Below are 19,022 nucleotides of genomic sequence, written 5' to 3'. Positions count from 1 at the left end.
GGTTGTATATTAGTTGGAGTTTAGAAGATGGTAGGACACTTTAAAAGAGATTAGATCTAAAAAAAAAAAAATAAGAAAAAAAAACAACATGCATGAAACCATGATGATAACATCACTTCTTTGGCTTTTATTTAATTTGACCATTTTCCACTTAAGGGCCATCTTATCAGGTCTCTGGCAGATTCCTTAAGAAATGGTTTACATTTGAATTTATAGACGCTGAGATGAAGAGCCCATCGATTGCGACCCTTAAAACCTCTTTAACCCCAGTTGAGCCCCAGGCATTTTTCTCAAAAATTCCGAATGGTTTGCATACCCATACGAAATACAGAATATCTCCTCAACCACAAGGGCTATTTGAATATTTTCAAAAGGTATACTATACAGAAAACATGTGTGAGACTAGTTAATATGTCCATATGGCAGTATATGTGTTACTGGTGTATTGGTTGATTATTTTTAGTAATTAATTTAGTGCACATTTCGTAAACCGTAGTTTTATATCACATGCAAGTCCTCTCAAATCATATTTATGGTTTATGTTCATATTTATGGTTGAATTTATTAAGAATATGGTCTTTTAAGGCCAGGCTGTGCAGTTTATTTTGCTATGTCACATCAGTGGCTCTGGTATCGATTAATGGGAGTATGTGGACATGGAGAGTGAGGAAGACCTCCTGATGAAGAATTCAGCCCCCATTTTTGGGGGCTGCCGGGGCTCATACCGCTTGCAGACGCTTTTATATAAGTTGTACGCAGATTCAGACACAGTCACAATAAGCAACCACAGAATCTTAACAATTCGCTGTGTAGGCCTACCTGTCGCACATATTTAAAAGCTCCTAATGGAAGTATAAAATAAAGTAAATCCTACAGACTCTCAGGTCTGTTTAAGGTTCCCTCAGATAAAAGGCGCTTAAAAAGGTCTGCCACTGAAAAACAAAAATAGGAGGAAAGCAGCCACATGAAAAATCCCTCTGAACATAGTAATACAATAAATGGACATTGGATGCATTTTGCCACCTTTTTGCTTTGTGAGCTCTCCCACAGACTCAAGTCAAGGTCCCACAGAACAGCCTGCTGCTTGGCAGGAGGTGCATCTTGTCAGCTTTCCATTGTAATCTTTGGGGTTTTCTGGAAGCTACATTCTGCAGTAATTGTCTTGGCAAGCTTAGATCCAACTCAGTGTGGTTAGACAGAGTGAAAGAGACCTTTTCAAACTCCCCTTGCACTCACTGAAAAGCCCACCAGCAGCAAGCTAAGCTGCTGCAGATCTAAATGGCAGACGCTACAAAGGAACTTCTTGATCCGCGACTCTCACGTTTCTCTATTTGCGACAGCCGAGTCTTGTAGCGTGAGACAACGCGACACCAGTAAAGCTGCTCGCCTGAGAAGACTTCTGTGTGGTTTTCAGGAACATCAACAATCGTTCTTCATCTTGACTCAGAGAGCTAGAATGTGCCTCGTATTTTACTGTCAATCTGCTGTGAAACTGTTCCACACTGCGCCATTGGAAACAGAATAGTAGAAAACACTCGGGTGGACTGGCCACTTGGTGCTGGAGGAATGAGAAAAATGATTTAGGAACAGAAAGAGTTTGTTCTTGCTTGTCAGCTGACAAGTCAGTGTCTCCAGCTGGCTGACAAGGATGTGGAAGTTGAGAAATGAATGGTCTGTATGTGTGTTTCTTTTACTCATATTTCAGATTTAAACACATTTTTTTAACTCTCGGAAATTCATCATTTATATAGTGTCCACATATTTAAAAAGGGACATTTCACCCCAATACATATTCTTCCTCTCACCCGTAGTGCTATTCAACAATCCTGATTGTTGTTTTTGTGCAAGTTGCATAGCTTTGGAGATAATTCACAGACCATCATGATTTCTGGAAAGACACATTGTTGTTGTTTCTCAGATGTCACTTTTGGTGCTTTGAGCAGCTCGTTATACGGTACCATAATATTTGAGAATGCAGACATCTCTATAGATAATATCTCCAAGGCAACTCACACACAACCCAATGTAGTTTGTTAAATGGCACTGGAGGCAAAATATTTGATCAAATAATCCCGCCGGTGCCTCAGTTCAGCCTCACAGAGCTGCTAAGGAGAGTGTACACAGAGTTCTTATCCCATAGCTTTCAGTTTCCGTTTTTTTTCGAGAGGGACAATGTGCATTGATGAACACTTTCAAATTCACATTCATCATATTGCACACAGATATAGCGTATTCCTCTTCAAGAGAATGATGAGATGTTCTTCTCCTCTGAGGATAATGTGGGGTGTGATTGCTGAGCAGTTTCCTCTGTGAACCGGATCTCTGGGTCATCCTTGATGGCCAACAGAGTCACCGGGCGGAACGGCGGCTGCTTTTCCTTTCACTGTGTCCAGCCTGGGTCCAGTACACCTCGCACCGGCGTGTTTACAATTTCAACCAAATCACTTGTTCTGCTTCGTTTTCTATATTGGAATAGCATGTCCGTGCATAAATCAGAAGACATAGATTAGTCTCGTGTTTATAGGCAGAAGAAAAGTGATGCTGTGCTGCCATGATTGGTTGGGAACATCACAGGCCGAAGAGGGTTCAAAGCGCTGTTGGATCAGGATGAAGAAAGGCCAGTAAAGGACAGACCTGTGACACTTCTAATTCTAAATATATAATGTGATTAAGAGCTGAGCCAGTGGAATAAAGCGTTAGAGTCACCAAAGGCCCAGTGGGAGCTCGATATGATACGACTGTCTCATATGTTGAACAGATGTACAAAGAGCCAATGGGGGGAAAAACTTCCTCAGGAGATTGTTTTTCTTTTGGCTAATAGAGAAAGGCCAGACTCAAGAAAAACAAACACGGCCTCTGTGTCGACACCATGTTTCTGAATATGAAACTACTGCTTTATTCAGTTAAAATAGTTGACCCCAAAACAAAAGTAAGTACCCCCTAACCAGCGCAAAGCATTTTTGGTTGAATAAAAGATGTAATACACAGCGCTGTGATTTAATGTATAATACATACAATTCAGTTTATGAACTTACATTTATATTGTATTGAATATGTATTAAATAGCTATTTTTAAAGGATTTTTTAAATGGATGCTCATTTTAAATATATTTTTAAACAAATCTCACGTACCCCCTGGGGGAACCACAGATCTAAGCATGCTTTACATTTGTGTCTTACTTATGAAAGTAATGGCTCAACCTCTTTGGAAATAAATGTTTTGCTTTCTCGCAGCAAGGTTTAGAAGATGTACACCGCTCTGTATTTACATACAAGGCTCCTTCATAAGGAAGCAACCACCAAATTGTACAATATAAAGTATTGAAATCTCCAACTGAGACTTCTTCAAGAGAGAATTTTGTGGGTTTCCTGTTTTTAACTGTAGAAATCATTAGAGGAACTGCTTTACTGTCGGCTTTAACGCTTACCTGTTTTGTTAAGGAGATATATTTTCATATTTTCTTTTTTTGCATGCACTCATTGTACAAAGGTGTCTACAACACACACATGGGTATGTGAAGGTAATGTAAAGGCTGTCAGTGAAAACAGTAAAACAATTAGTAGTATTGTAGTAACCATGGAAGCAAGCCGTAGCAGAATAAAACAATCAAGGGCAATATAAGATGAAACACCACAACAATATTTTTCTATTTTCTTAATTCTGAACAAATGTTTTGTAGTTTGAATAATTTAAACTTCTGGAAAAGTTTGAATTTTACTTTTTCCAGAGACCCTCCCAAAATGTTTACCTTGCAGCAGCTGAATTCTGAGCTGTAATGAGATGCCGCTGCAATTGCAGAGCCAAAACCATGATTTTTAGGATTTAACCAAAATCTTTCCATGCCCTTAACCATACTATATGTGTGCTATTGTAGAAAGTATGATTTAATAAAGCATTTGCATGGAATGTTAAAAAACAAGACATTGGCATTAATCTGGCTTTGCAGACTCGTCCAATATTGATCTTGTTTGTTCGGTTATATGAGATGACATCTTTCATTAAACGGGCCACAATCCTGCAGCTAACAACAGTCCAGCTAACGTTTCCGAAAGTCTTCAACTCCATTTAGGACTCCAACTTTTAACATATTTCACTGTATCCGAACCTGGATTGGTTCCATATGAGTGAAACATCATGTGTATATATAAATACTTCTAGATGGGAATAAACACTCAGACATTCTGTTGGTACGCAACACCAGTCCGGTATTTACCTTAGCTAGCATGGATGGCATGCAGTAGCTAACACAGTGATTCAATCAAACATAATAACAGCGAGAAGGAAAGAGAGGGAGGACTGGAGTTGGGTAAAAGGCCAAGCTGGAGTGCTCTTGTGTGACATTATCAGCAAGGTGGCCTCAAACTTAGACACGTCTATTTCTGTTTGCCCTTCAACTCTCTCTTCAGGGAAGGATAACTCACAGACACCTTTTTGATTCTGTGTATTTCGCAAACAAAATTAAGCAGGAACTTGAAGTATGTACAGTAAGGATGTTCATTCTACATTTTTAAAGTGATTTAAGTTATCGTTTATTTTTTGTTGTCTATTCTCTTGGCTCTTAAATTACATAAAAACAACTAAGGTCGCACAATAAGACAATAACGTAGATATGATCAAGGCGTACAAAATGTTGAAAACAAAAACTATTGACCAAACATTTCACAGTGAGTCTAACCTAATTGTTGTGACAGGCCTAATTATATTGCTGCAACATTTTGGTGTGGTACTTACTTTCCCACCATTTTGCAATCATATAGATTCACGTGCATGTTATAATACCCAGAGGTATTTTAGCTCTTGGGCTAAGACATTTGTGATACTGAGTACCCTCAGACATGAGAAAACAGGAAAAAGATCATGAAAAAACATTTTGTTTGGGCCTGTGCCCGTGTGTTCGTGGTTCTCTTCCGAGCTGCTGCAGTCGTACGGCAGGAAGCTGCTGTGAGTCTCCAGAGAGACGGACGGGACTCTCTGTTTCGCCACCAGCTCAGAATTGAGATTGAGGCTGAAATTCACTTAGTGGCAACATCTGTTACTCCTTTGGAGTCTGGCCAAAAGAAAGATAAGATAATAGGAACTTGTATTCTTATTTAATTTCAATTGTCAAAGGTTATACAATTTTACTTCCTGCAGCTGCTCAACAATAAGTGAATTGAAACCCTCACTTGTGTCTGCATTGGTGGCAACGTACGCTGTATACAAACCAGGGTGTGTGTGTGTGTGTCTGTGTCTGTGTGTGTGTCGGTACCGTAGATGTGTGGGATGCATGGACCATCTGTTGCCCAAAAGATAATGATTGTGAGAAAATAAACACAAACTGGGAGGTTTAGTGGTGCTCCATCCCAAATCTATTTTGAGTATCAACATTTTTATTTATCTATGGATGAATCCTTTCAAATAAAAGATTGGCCAAAATGAACTCTTAGTCGCAAAGATTTCACACAAAAAAGAGGATAGAGTGGGATGCAGACAGAGAGGACATTTTCTTTTTTTGATAACTCTACTCAAGAGTCAAGTTGCCTCCTCTGCAAATGAATGGATGAGATCAGAGTGAGGCCTGCATGCTCCCAAGAGAGTTGATCCTATTAGGTCACAGTGTGGGGATTCACAGAAAGTGCAGTGAGAACATTGCTGTCTAACTCTCCTGATAAATGTTAAGTCATGTTGATGCCTCCGAGTTTCCCATAAGCTCTGATTGCAGGACACGCATGCACACAGGAACCACCACATGTACGCACATCTGCGCAGATGAATAAGCCACACGCGCCTTTGAAATGTCAACTAACGAAATCTATCTTCTTATAAATAACTCTTCATCATTTAACTGTTTATATTAGAAGAAACTTTCTCATCAGAAAAGCATGAACCATCTCCAGATTTAAAGGCAAACTTTGTACCATCAGTTTAGTTCTCCTAATCATCTGTAGATGATTCAGCAGGTAGTAAGACAACCAACCGCCTGACGTCTCTGTGAATGCCTGGATCTTCCTGTTCTGCTCGCTCAAGGCCGGATGACTTGCCCTTGCTTCCCTTGTAGATCTTGTCACAGGAACATTGTAACTTGGGAAGATGTTGACGTTGTAGTTCCTCACGATGCCTTTACTGTCAGGATTCCTACTGATGACCCTGCCAAGCTTGAATTGCCCCCTTGGTGCATTTTGGTCACTTAGCCAGACAACGTCCCCAACAGTAACGTTTCTTTACTGTTGGGGACGCAGACGGCGCAGACGGACGCTCCAATGCTTCCAGAATTTGGTCGACCCTGACTGCATTGCTCTGAGTCTTTTGTAGGGGTAGATAGCAAAGTCAAATGTTTGGACATCCACGTGTTGACATGCCCACCCAAGAAGGAAAGTGTTGGGTGTGATATATTGGATAGAGTCGGCTCTGCACTCTGGCGTCAATTCGGTGCTCATTTGCCAGGTTGACTGCTATGTGAAGAGTTGTCTGGAACCCGCTGTAAGTGAGCTCAGACTCCTTCCCAAGCATCTGGAGTGCTCTCTTTACGATGCGTACTGCAGCTTCTGCAGCACCATTTCTGTGTGGAGAGTCGGCTGGGTGGATTTTCCACATACACTCTGTCCCATTTTTGGCCGCGTTCTCCTGCCAGGCTGGTTTGTTCAAGCCATCCAGAAATCGGTAAAGCTTCTCCAGAGACTGGTTTTGCTCCAATGGAATTGGTGCCTGGAACTGACCAGATCTTCCTTGGATGTCCCCTGATCGCCGTGAACCTTTGGTAGGCCTTCAGGAACCCTTCTGTCGATAGTGTGTTTACCAACTCTGTGTGGATGGCTCTACTGGCCATGCAGCAGAAGACCACCCTCCAGACTTTTAGTTTCACCCTCTTTTTCACGTCATCTCTGACTTGGTACGGTCCAAAAAGGTCTATGGTTGTGAATTTAAATGGCGTAGCAGGTTTTGTTTGTTCCGGCGGCAAGTCACCTATTACTTGTTGGTATTTCCTTGTTTTTGCCTTCTTGCAGATTATTCAGCCATCAACAACCTTTTGGGCAATCCTTCTTCCCCGTATGCCCCATGCCCTCCTTCTCATCTTGAGCAGGGTGCAAAGGGCGTTCCAAGAGGCAAAGACTGGACAATCTCATGAAATGAGCATAATTACAATCAATATGAGGGATCACATGCTGCAGAAATAATTGTCTTTCACATTTTGCTTCAAAGATCAAAGTTATGTTTATTCCTCCAGTTTAATAATGTCTTTGTTCAACCAAAACCTTTTAATTAAACAGCCGTAGCTTTTTACCAGTGGCAGCGGTTTCAAAATCCTTTCCTGGGAAATGTAATAGTGTTATTCATGCAGAGAACAACATGATGGGATCTCAAAACAGATGTTCTCAAAGATAAAAGTTCAAATGACTTGACCTCCTAGTTTCACAGAAGAGTATATAATTTTCTTATCCATCTGCTGTACTAATGTGACAGTGGGTCAAGCGCCTTATCAGACTGTTATTCACTTGAAAGTGCAGTCAATCTAGATCACTGTTGTGTTTTCCTGTAGCAGTAAATCAGATTTAGTACTTGAGTTTGCCATGTGGGCGGTGCCCTGGTGAGCCACAGTAAATCTAACATAAGATAAACATTTCAGAGAGATGGCTGTATGATATATACCGCATTGGATTTACTGTATGCGTCATGTAAACACACTGTGTAGTTGCATCAATGACCACAATCATATTTTCCAAGTGGTATTAAACTATGAAATATACACTTAACGGTCACATTTGAGATGCTGTTCTCTCTTTATGTACCCCATATTTCCTATAGGTTATTGGTTCTCATGACGGCCCTCAGAGTGTTGTGATGTGCGGCAGGTGCACTGAAGTTAGCGTTCATAGTGTTGAGTTCCTGTGACCCTCCGGTCAGTTCAGGCCCTGCAATAACCCTCGTGTACGGGTCGAATCACATGAACGGAGGGAGGAAAATAACTCTTGATTCAGCTGTTAGTGCATTTTACTTCAAGGATCTAATGATATTTTTTGTGGGAAATTAACTTCCCAATATAAATAAACACATGAATAAATCATTTTTTAATCGTCAGGTCCTAAAAGTTATAAAAAGCAGTGAATCCGGGAACGGGAATAAAGGCGAGAATAAAGAAACCGCTATAGTGCACATGCTCAATGTGCCCCATAATACAAAAGATCCCTGTATTTTCATATGACTTCTCTATATATTCTTTTTGTTTTGCTTCATGCGTCATTGAGAAACTTTTCCAGTTGTCTTCATAATGTACATCCTTGATGTATATGAACTATTTCAGTTTGCACCTAAGTGGTAGACCAGCAGATAGACTGACTCACAGATTAGCCCAGATTGAGTCACACTGCTAGAAATATATTTCTTAATGGAGCCTTGAGCAGGGTCGTGCACAAGGCCAGGCTAAAGTTGCCCGAGCAACAGCCTATTTGCCCTGTTTGGCTTATCTGCCGCTTTGAAGGGGGGAAAAAACATATATTTTTGCTGTTGGTTGCATACTGTAGTGTAAATACGAGTAGGCGAGTAGCCCATAATTGCTGGAGTTAAATAAAAATGTATTACTCTTTTGAAGGGGCTTAAGCCTCCATGTTTTCAAGAAAAAATCTAAACAATTCCATCTATTTTCCAAAAGAGAAGGAGGGTTAGGAAGTTGATTTTTGTACTTAATAATAATACATGAATACATGTCTCCTTATCATGATTGTTTCGTATTTTAGTCTTTACAAACCTCACATTGCGCAATGTTATGCCTCTATTAAGACCTGGCAAATATTATTAAATAAATTCAATTAACACCTGAAAAAGTAGAAAATAACTTGAGTATAATTAGTTCAAAATTGCACATTCCACCACTGTTAACAATTTAATAAATATGTATGATATGTATCACGAACAACTGCAAACATTTTTGATATCCCAATTCCTAATTAATCTGGACTGTACTCATTATTTTTTTCCCCAATGATTAAGACATGTAATTTAAGAGTATATTTACTCTTAAATTAGAGTTAGAGTGCATACAAAAAAGCATTCAAATAGAGCTTATTTATTAAAAAAAGCATCCACGGGGGCTTGCTTTTCATGATTTATGGCATTATTACTGTGTATTACTGTAAAAAATGCATAGAAATCTGTGAAAGTGATACTACTGGCCCGGGGATCTTGCATAAACCAGGATCAGACTTCCACGTCTATGTGAGAGCAGAACAGACGGTCATTAGAAGAGAACAAGTACATCTGTCTGCTGAGGAAATGGTCTTGAACATCTCTATGACTCATTGGGAATGTAGGACCCATTAGCTTCAGCATGGCTATTTTTGTCTGTACAAATTATCTACGGCACGGTGTTATAAAAAAAAATTACAAGTATTACCATTCACCATCATGTGATAAGACATGTTCAAATGTTCAAATGATATTGTCTGCTATGTTGTTAGTTTAGAATCACATATTTGTAGATTTTGGAACGCTGCACATTTTTATAATAGCAGAGTAAAATGATGTTGCTTTTCAACACCTGAAGCACAATCATCGTAAAAAACACTTTTCCAAAATTGGGTTAGAAACAACGCATCACAACTCTATGAGGTGGTTGGTAGATTGTGTGGGGAGTGGACAAGATCAGCCAACGATGTCTGGATAATCTATATGAAGAGGTCAGAGGTCCGGCTTTTGAGCTTTTTAAAACAACATTTACAACGGACCTCAGATACAAGCAGTCACTGGATGGAAGTCCTGTCATAAATATCAGCTTTGTGAGGGTCATAATTTAGAGTTTTTATTAAGATTGTGTAATTCTGTGCCTGTTTAATAAGGGTTTAGTTTTTGTGTGTTACAATTCTGCATGTCTTTGTTATCTCTGGTGATTGATGGTGGGTACAAAGCGCTGCCAACTATGGCACTCTGCTAAAGGTTAGGGAAAGATCTTGGTTTCAGTTGCGCCTCCTGTTATCCAAAAGTTTACTGATTTAAAATGATTGTAATTAAAATGGTTACCAAACTTTTTGTGTCACTTGTCTCTTTTTTACCTCCATTTCTTGCAAGGTAATACGTCCACAATGGAGGCTGAGAACAGAATGGGATGTCGGTTGGGAGACGAGAGGAAGGTCAAACCCAGGGGTCTCATTCTGTCTCCTCAGAGGAGGAAGCCTCATCATCATGGTCCTCCTCAACACTATTCTTAGTCTCAGACACAATCTCCTGGATGTCACTTTCACTGTCAAAGGACTTCGCTTAGAGGTTGTTTTCAACTGAGCAAGCTTAAAGAGAGAGCACACAGAGCCCCAAGAGAAATGGTTTAGAAGGCTGCCGTGCAATATTTTATGTTTGTTCACCAATGTGAACAAAAAATAATTTAGGCATGCTAAACACTGAATGGGATCAAATTCACCTTGAGCATAACGGGAGGGTTGATAGAGTAAACATATTGTGTCCCGCGCTTCAAATCCCTGTTGATGTTTCAATATCAAGCAAAAACTTCGGGAAGTTAAAAGATAAAGAGTTTGGAGGGGAACACAACCGAAATGCACTGTCAGCAAACATTTAGCTGATATGCTTTTGCGACTTGTCAGATTTCTTAATTAACATTTACTCATTTTGGTGATACGAATCATAATCACGGTGCAAAACATATTTGCTGTTGCAAATTAGTAAATCATGAAAGTCATTTCTAGGAGACAGCATTGGTTTTCGGCATGGTGGCAAGTTGAAACAGAAAAAGGGCAAAACCCGAAAGTGGAACTAAGGGGCCTCAACTCAAAGGGTTGTAAATAGAGGTATCAACATGTTTTTACCTCCTCCTGTTGCTTTGTATGATGTCTTTTACACAGCAGAAACCAGCTAAGTGGAACGTGATTGGGCCTTGGCAATTTTTGCCAGGACCGACCCCATCCCCAGAAATGAAAACACTCAAAGCAAACAGCTCAGTGACTACAAATAACAGCAACACATAATTTACAGCACAGAAACACTGAAATAAAGCCAACAGCACATCAAAAAAAACGTGCCCGCTCTAAACCCCAAATAAGAGACGACACGTTTCAGCCACCTGACTCATACAGCATTGGTGGCTAGCTAGCTAGCTCTGTTCACCTCCTCTTCATTTAGTCACACGTTTTCACTGATGCAACTAGCAGGATGGCATTATCAACGGTAACAGCATCATTTTTTTTTAATAATAAATATGTTATCTTGAAACCTTTTGCAGCATCAGCATCAGACTTTTTTTCCTTCTCTCTGACCTTTTCCGCTAGTATTTTTCGCTTTTTAATATAAATACATGCTAGCAGTTAACCAAGTTTTCTTTTTTGAAGTAAAGTTGAGTTTTCCGTTATTGTATCTGAAATAGAGAAAAGTCCTTAACTTTTTCTGTACGACAGCGCCCTCTGGTGGGGCGGTGCCCAACGGGACCCTAATGTAAACACGCAGATCGTCGGTACCACTGCCTTAAATATAGTCAATTTACAATGTTGGGACCCAAATCAGATGCTGTTCCAACATCGAGTTGGCCTCGGCGCACAGAAAAAAATAATTGTCATACATTCAGGTGGCCTTGCGGCTAACCAGGTGGGCCGGCCCATCTGGCATTTGCCAGAATTGCCATATTGTCTTTCTGAGCCTGGACTATAAAGCGAACTGGCTTTCCTCCATTTTATTCACCCCCCAAAGAAAGATGTAGAATGAATTCATATTTATAAAATAAAACCAATACTCACCCACTACGCTTGGTTTGTAGATATATATTTGTAGACCACAGTGGTCTTTCAAATTCAAACACAGAGGCAAAGAAAGTGTCTTCGAACAAAAGCAGCTGCTCTGTAAGTTTTCAATATATCCTCTATGTAGGTTCAGGTTGCATAACCACTGTGTACTTGGTACGGATTTTCACGATTAGAAAACCTGCATGTCGTGTTTACTGAAGCCCTTATTTATTATCAGCCCCACGGCCAAAGGAGAACACTCAAACCTACATATAAACTTACATAACGAATGTATTATAGGTATAGCCTTTGCAGCGTTCCTGGTGATTGTCATAACTTCATCCATAAAGTAAACAGATAATTAAATGTTTTGTTTGACGTGACCTCTGTAGGCCTGCAGTCGCCCAAGAGACAAACTGATATGTGCTTTTATGAGGACTAAGACAGACGGAGTCAGGAGGTGTTGCTTTACAGCTTTGTTTCTTTCAGACTTTCTTTCAGACTTTCTTTCAACAGTTTTTCTTTCAGGTGCTCCTTCTTGACATCAGTCAGAAGCACAGTATATTTCATATAGGGAGCACGATGAACAATCTGTTATATAATATATTATAATGCATGAGGTGTTGATGATATTAGGCAGACTGAAGAAGGGAAGCATGCATACGATGCAGTTTGTTAAGAGCGGACATTCTTCTCAGGCATGAGATTACAGGCAGTGACATTAACAATGTATAGAAGCCTGTGGGACGTGATGATCAACTTTTAGAAACTTTTTTCTTGTAGCAGAGCACACATTGATCATTACCGACGGAGATTGAGTGTTGAGATAATGACCAAAAATAGTGAGGTTCCTATTCAGCTACATATACACCGTAAAAGTCGGGTTACAAGCCGCTACTACCTTCGGCTAGTGTCCCCGTTAGCTCCCCACTGTAGCCAGCTAGCGCTCCTGCTAGTCCTCCGCTAGTTTCCCGCTAACTTCCGCTAGCTCTCCGCTAACTTCCGCTAGCTCCCCGACAACCACAGAAGGTAGCGGGACCAGCCCCGGCTCTATACCCGACTTGGGCAGAGGGGACGCGGGCAGTAGCCGCAGCAGCGGGGAGCTAGCAGCAGCAGCGGGGAGCTAGCAGCAGCAGCGGGGAGCTAGCAGCAGCGCTAGCTAGACACTGCCCGGAGGTAGGAGTGGCTTGTAACCCGACTTTTACTGTAAATAAAATGTGTAACAAAGATGTTTTGATATCCATGAAGCTCTCTAATAACAAGAACGAAAGAAAAATACATAATGAAAGAATAAACTCCTTCACAAGATTATTTATCCCCAAGGATAATAAAAAAAAAAAAGCTGCCAGAGAGTCTGAGGACCTCTTACAGAACCTTAAGTCTGTGAGTAAAGGGGAAACATCACGGAAATGATTCAGACTGACTGCCCCGGCTACTGGAGACACAGCATGCATTCCCATGATTCCCGGCCCCAGACACACCGTCCGCAGTTGAGGATGATGAACAGAGTCTTCATGTCCTGAGACTGATGAGACAATCTAAGCCTGGAGCTTTAATAACAGCACAGGACGTCTCCAGTGAACATCTTCAAAAACAGGAGGCAAGGATTAAACGTGGTTCAGTCCAGCGTGAAGGGAGACTTCCGTCCTGTGTCCATCAAGCCCCAGGACTAAAGAAGGCCAAAGAAGGGGGGGGGGGGGGGGGCTCATGGAGGGAGGCTGGTTCCTGCATGGTCAACAGGAGCCCAAGGCATCAGATGCTTCCCTGGTTATGGTTCTGATGGGAAGATTAACAGAGGCTAGGATAATTGAGAAAACTTAATTATGTCACTAAGCCAGTTCAACCGGCCTGTCGGAAAAGTAAAGAGGCCCCAGTTTGCACTACTGACTATACGAGGGCCATCGGAAATGAAGGAGAGGCGATCTGGACAGTGACTTCCATGTGAACGCAATAAAGATAACTCGTCACTATCAGCACATGGATCAGATGAGCTTCATAGCTGCCGGATACCCACAGCTAGTTGGCAATCATGTGCTTTCGCAATGGAAACTGTAATAAGCAATTCACATTGTTACAGGTCATTTGGAAACTGAGGCGCCGCTGAAGATGCTGAAGCAAATAACTGGTAGACATGTGTGCAACCGCAGAGACTGGAAGGATGCTCTAAGAAAGGAAAGTTAGAGGAGAGACAGAAAACAGGCAGCGCACAAGGCTGGTGGGTATGTCAAATTAATAAATATTAAAAAGACATCCTGAACTCAAATGTGTTCTGCTTATTGTTAATTCACTCGGATGTTTGACATCCACTCTGCAGAATGATGTATGTGCAGAGTTTGACACGTAAGGCTGAAAGGGGAAAGAGTTAAATGGTATATATCATGAAAAAAATAATAATAATTGCTGTTTCAGTGTTAACATACAGTTGGGAATCTGGAGTTCCTGCCAACCCACAAATTGTGAAATGAGACAAACCAGTCAGTTTTTTTGGGCCGCCTAGACAACATGTGATTCAACAAGCCATTCAGATTGGGCTCCTCTATGTCACATACAGGCTCTTTAGAATATACCGAACCCCATCTGAGGGTCTCCACCCACGGCTTGAGAACTATACCTTTGACAGGTATATTCAGACGGACAGAATGAGAAAATGTTATGTGTTTTTTTAGCAATAAAGCAGGTATACATGTTCTAGTAGAAAGCAGGTGAACATGTTTGAAACCTAAAATACAAGTATGAACCTGAAAATTAGGATCTTAAGACGTGAACATTAATATGATTTTGGGACATCGGAACTAATTTGGAAGCCAATCGCAGTCCAATGCAATTCACACACATGTGAAAACTTGAAACCTCTCCCACACATACACCAAGAAAGGACTATATGGATTTTTTGAAATATTTTGGGGGGAAAAGAGCTGATGTAGTAAAATATGATAAAAGACAAGCATGTTATGTATGTTTTACAACAGATGGGGATATTTATGGGTTTCATGGAGATATGATTGAGAGTGAATTCATCCAAATACATGAGCAAATATTTTCTTACTTTCTTCCCGAGTGATCTAGTCCAGAGAAACATTCTGTTGATGTGAGATTTCTGCTTAGAGTGAACTTGGTGGACAGACAAAATAAACATAAAGAAACTCAACTTTTTAAAGGGAGGACCGCTTTGTACAAACAAACACTAAACACTTCATTTTATCATGACTGTTGTTAAAAAACAACTTCTTGGAGCTTGACTAGTCTATTCAGTGACATTTGACTTTGAAGACACACCCTGGATAAATCAGACCTGAGGATTATTTGAGCAAAGCACTCAAGATAAATCATTTAAAACAGTTTATCATTGCACAAGACCTTAAAGCAAACAACATTCCAGTGTGTTGGTCAATGCATTCCTAGTGCAGTAAATGCAGCATCACAATTAAAGAGCTGCATTAGAAAAGTGTTCTTTAATCACTTTGGTCACTTTAATTATACTCAACTGGTGTAATATACATACATTTAAATACTGTTTTATATACTTTTTATTCCATCTGTATATTTAATATTGCTATTGTATTCTTCTTACTGTTCTATTACTGTTTTACTGAATATTTAATTTCTTGATTTTTATTTACTATGTGTCTTTTTGTGTGCACTGCTGCTGTAATCCTGCAATTTCCCCACTGCGGGACAGATAAAGAATTATCTTATCGTATCTTATATTTTCTGACTTCATGGGTATCTTTAATGCAAGCTACTTTCCAAAAACATGGCCCACTTTGTGAGTGGAGGACTTGGGGTGATGGGGAGGTGTTGCACACTATGGGGTAGGGCTTGGCTGCGCACTGCAAAAAATACTTTGCCATCATAATGAATAAAACAAATGCTCAAAAGCAAGAAGAAAAAAGCAGTGCTTATTACTTGAATTATTTTCAAATGTTTTTGTTTATACGAGTTATTTGTTCTTGTCTTTTTTATGTTATGCTCTAGTGTCAATTGCAGTGCAATTCCATGATAATGCATCTTCAAACTCTTTTATTTGGACTGGAAACATGAAAGTCAAATATAATTCATTTAAAATGTTCCTTATTCTTTCCATATCGTAGGACGCAGTTGGAAAACATGTTATAGGACTTAGCATTACGCCAAAAACGTAAACTTGTTTTTGTATAGGTGTTTTTTTTTTTTTTTTTTTTTTACAGTGTTCCTCATTACGCACACGCTGGCTGAAATTCGATTCGAGTTTAAAAAGCCACGGCAGCAGCCACAAGTCAGAAAGCAGCGGGCTCGTCATTGTGCGCGTTAGGTAGCGCCATATACGGATTGGAGAGGCACCTCGCAGCCCCTCTGGCACTGAATCCGCTAGGGCGCACAGAGGGGCAGTGCCATGCACACTCCCGACTATGCGATGCTCCTGAGCGAAGGCAACCAGTATCTGGGTTTCAGTCCCTCGGATGAGCCAACGATGGAGGCGCCTGGAAACAACTCCGTCCACGCCAACGGAACCGACCCGTTTGCGCGTAACGAGGAGGTGGCTCAGATCGAGATCCTGGTCCTGTGCATCACCTTCGTGGTGGCTGTGATCGGGAACGTGAGCGTCCTGCTGGCAATGCACAACACCAAGAAGAAGATGTCTCGGATGCACCTTTTCATCAAACACCTCAGCCTGGCTGACCTGGTGGTCGCCTTCTTCCAGGTGCTGCCGCAGCTCTGCTGGAAGATCACCTTCCGCTTCTACGGCACGGACTTTCTCTGCAGGATAGTCAAGCACCTCCAGGTGATGGGGATGTTCGCGTCCACCTACATGATGGTGATGATGACCTTGGACCGCTACATTGCCATCTGCCACCCGCTGAAGACCCTGCAGCAGCCCACGCAGCGCTCCTACATCATGATCATCTCCACGTGGATGTGCAGCCTGGCGCTGAGCACTCCGCAGTACTTTATCTTCTCCCTGAGTGAGATCACGAACGGATCCAACGTGTCCGACTGCTGGGCGCACTTCATCGAGCCCTGGGGCGCCAAGACCTACATCACCTGGATAACTGTGGGCATCTTCCTCGTGCCCGTGGTCATTCTCATGCTGTGCTACGGGTTCATCTGCCACACCATATGGAACAATATCAAGTACAAGAAAAGAAAATCGACACCTGGCGCTGCGAACCAGAGTGGGTTTATTGGGAAGAATTCTGTCAGCAGCATTACAACGATATCTAGAGCCAAACTGAGGACCGTTAAAATGACTTTTGTGATAGTTTTGGCGTACATTGTTTGCTGGGCGCCGTTTTTCACGGTGCAGATGTGGTCTGTTTGGGATGAGAACTTCCAGTGGGCTGGTGAGTGCTGAACAATTAAGTGTATTAATAAGTGGATATAAAACTTTTACAAGCTTTGGGAATGATGCGGCATACTGCCAAAAAACATAGTTGCCAAGAGAAAGCACTTGATCAAAAAAATGCACCGTGCGCAAACACGTGCGCACAGTCTTTACGCATGGATGCATTTGTAAGGCAAACCCCAAACCATGCGTAAAGAGAGTCAAACATTCACAATAACCGCAAAAGGAAATGAAATAACCAAGTGCATCACTGTGAGACTCCAGAATTAAAACTGTAATGCAGAAAAAAGGTAATCAGGGGAGAAGTTAATACATTTTAGAGTTCCCTAATATATATGTGCCTTAGTTTTTTCTTTGTTGTCAGAATTTCAGCCACTACCCATCACCTCATCCCATGTTTAGTCTTATATTCTGTCAGATATCTTTTAACCAAACTACTGCAATTGGGTGATAATTACTCATGCTTGATTATTTTGCTGCAGACAGATACGTTCACTATAACAAGGAAATCCAACTTGATCCCAAAAATCTTCAAATTAATAACATTTTCATCAAACACAAAGTTTTTGAATATGTGCACTTGGTGGATTTGCTCTTCTGAAGAATACAAATTAGGGCGTTTCAACACCAGATAAATTGACTTGGACAGGCATTTCTGCAACAGATGTTTTGCAGATTAATCATCCCTTCCCTCCTTCCTCTCTCTGTTCTCTAGATTCTGAGAACACAGCGGTGACTCTGTCTGCGCTCCTCGCCAGCCTCAACAGCTGCTGCAACCCGTGGATATACATGATCTTCAGCGGCCACCTCCTCCAGGATTTCGTGCACTGCCTCTCCTGTTGCTTCAAAATAAGCACCAACTTCAAGAAGGAAGACTCAGACAGCAGTGTCCGCAGAACGACATTGCTGACTAAGATGTCCAATCGGAGCCCTACGGGCAGTTCTAGCAACTGGAGGGAGCTGGACAATTCTCCAAAAACCTCCATTCAGGCAGAGTAAACATGCAGTAAGGCAACTCCGTCTACTGAAAGCCTGTCTGAGAGTAGCATCAAGGTACACACAAGATATCAACTCATCTTAACTTTGAGCATTACTGAAATGACCCCCAAACTCCAAAACTATTAAGCAAATCAAGAAACGGAGAGATGACATATGGTTTATTCTTTGACAGAGAGTATGGACACGTCACTTTATGGCTTCTTGCTGGATTCTGTGTGCAAACATGTTCCGTTTTTCCCAACTTCTGCAAAAACATTAGAAAAACACAGAAAGAGGAATAGAAATTGCAAATCTTTGCTTCAGATTCGTCAAGTCCGTATATCACCACAGTTGTTCATGAAAGCGCGAGGTGCTGACAGCTATTCTTTTGACATTATTTTGTTGAATTCAATTGCAATTCTTGCAAATTCAGCAGCGCAAATACAGTCCAGATTCCAGATGTGATTTCTTTTTGAGAAAACCTTTTTCTAGGAATATTGATGCATGCTTTTACTGGTGGTTATGTTTCCCCCGCTGTGTGCCGCCGAACACCCTTTCCTGTGAGAGAGTTCCCAAGGATACAAACTGTACATAGCAGCCAGGAGATGTGTGGTGGTGAAAACGACTCTTCCAGACCGCACGGCTCTAAGCAACCCAGACAGCCAGCTCATCCTTTGTCTAGATTTCTTCTTTTTTCTTCTTCTTCTTCTTTTTAGTGGCTTATGTAAAGAAAGAAAAAAAAACTTCTGTTTGACCTATCACCAACAAACAAAAAAGGAAAGTAATGAGTGTGTGGGGTTCAGGCTACATCTATTAATCACGTTGTTGCGTGCATGCACATCTTTCTAATTATTTCATATTGCAGCTGGAAGTCCTTTGTGTTGGTCCCTATAGAACCACGATTATTTCTGTTCAGCAGAGGCATGAGGGGTCTCCTTAAAAATAGCAACACAAACACACACACACACACACTCATACATACACACACACTCACAGGGAAGGGGCTGGTGGGTGTTTGGATGAAGTG

At 41.2% G+C, this 19,022-nt stretch overlaps 1 protein-coding gene across 1 annotated transcript; it reads left to right on the top strand.

The window, feature by feature from the left end:
* Positions 1-16,144: 16,144 nt before the first annotated feature.
* avpr1aa (arginine vasopressin receptor 1Aa) lies at positions 16,145-18,016 on the top strand (the record flags this gene model as incomplete). The annotated part of the gene is made up of 2 exons (XM_079224331.1): positions 16,145-17,015; positions 17,733-18,016. The coding sequence occupies 2 exons, from the start codon at positions 16,145-16,147 to the stop codon at positions 18,014-18,016; spliced, it is 1,155 nt and encodes a 384-aa protein (XP_079080457.1).
* Between the last annotated feature and the right edge of the window lie 1,006 nt (positions 18,017-19,022).

Source organism: Taurulus bubalis, assembly GCF_910589615.1.
Source record: "Taurulus bubalis genome assembly, chromosome: 9".
Taxonomy (NCBI): Eukaryota; Metazoa; Chordata; class Actinopteri; order Perciformes; family Cottidae; genus Taurulus; species Taurulus bubalis.
Note: the sequence above shows the minus strand (reverse complement) of the source record. Positions and strands in the feature narration are given on the sequence as shown.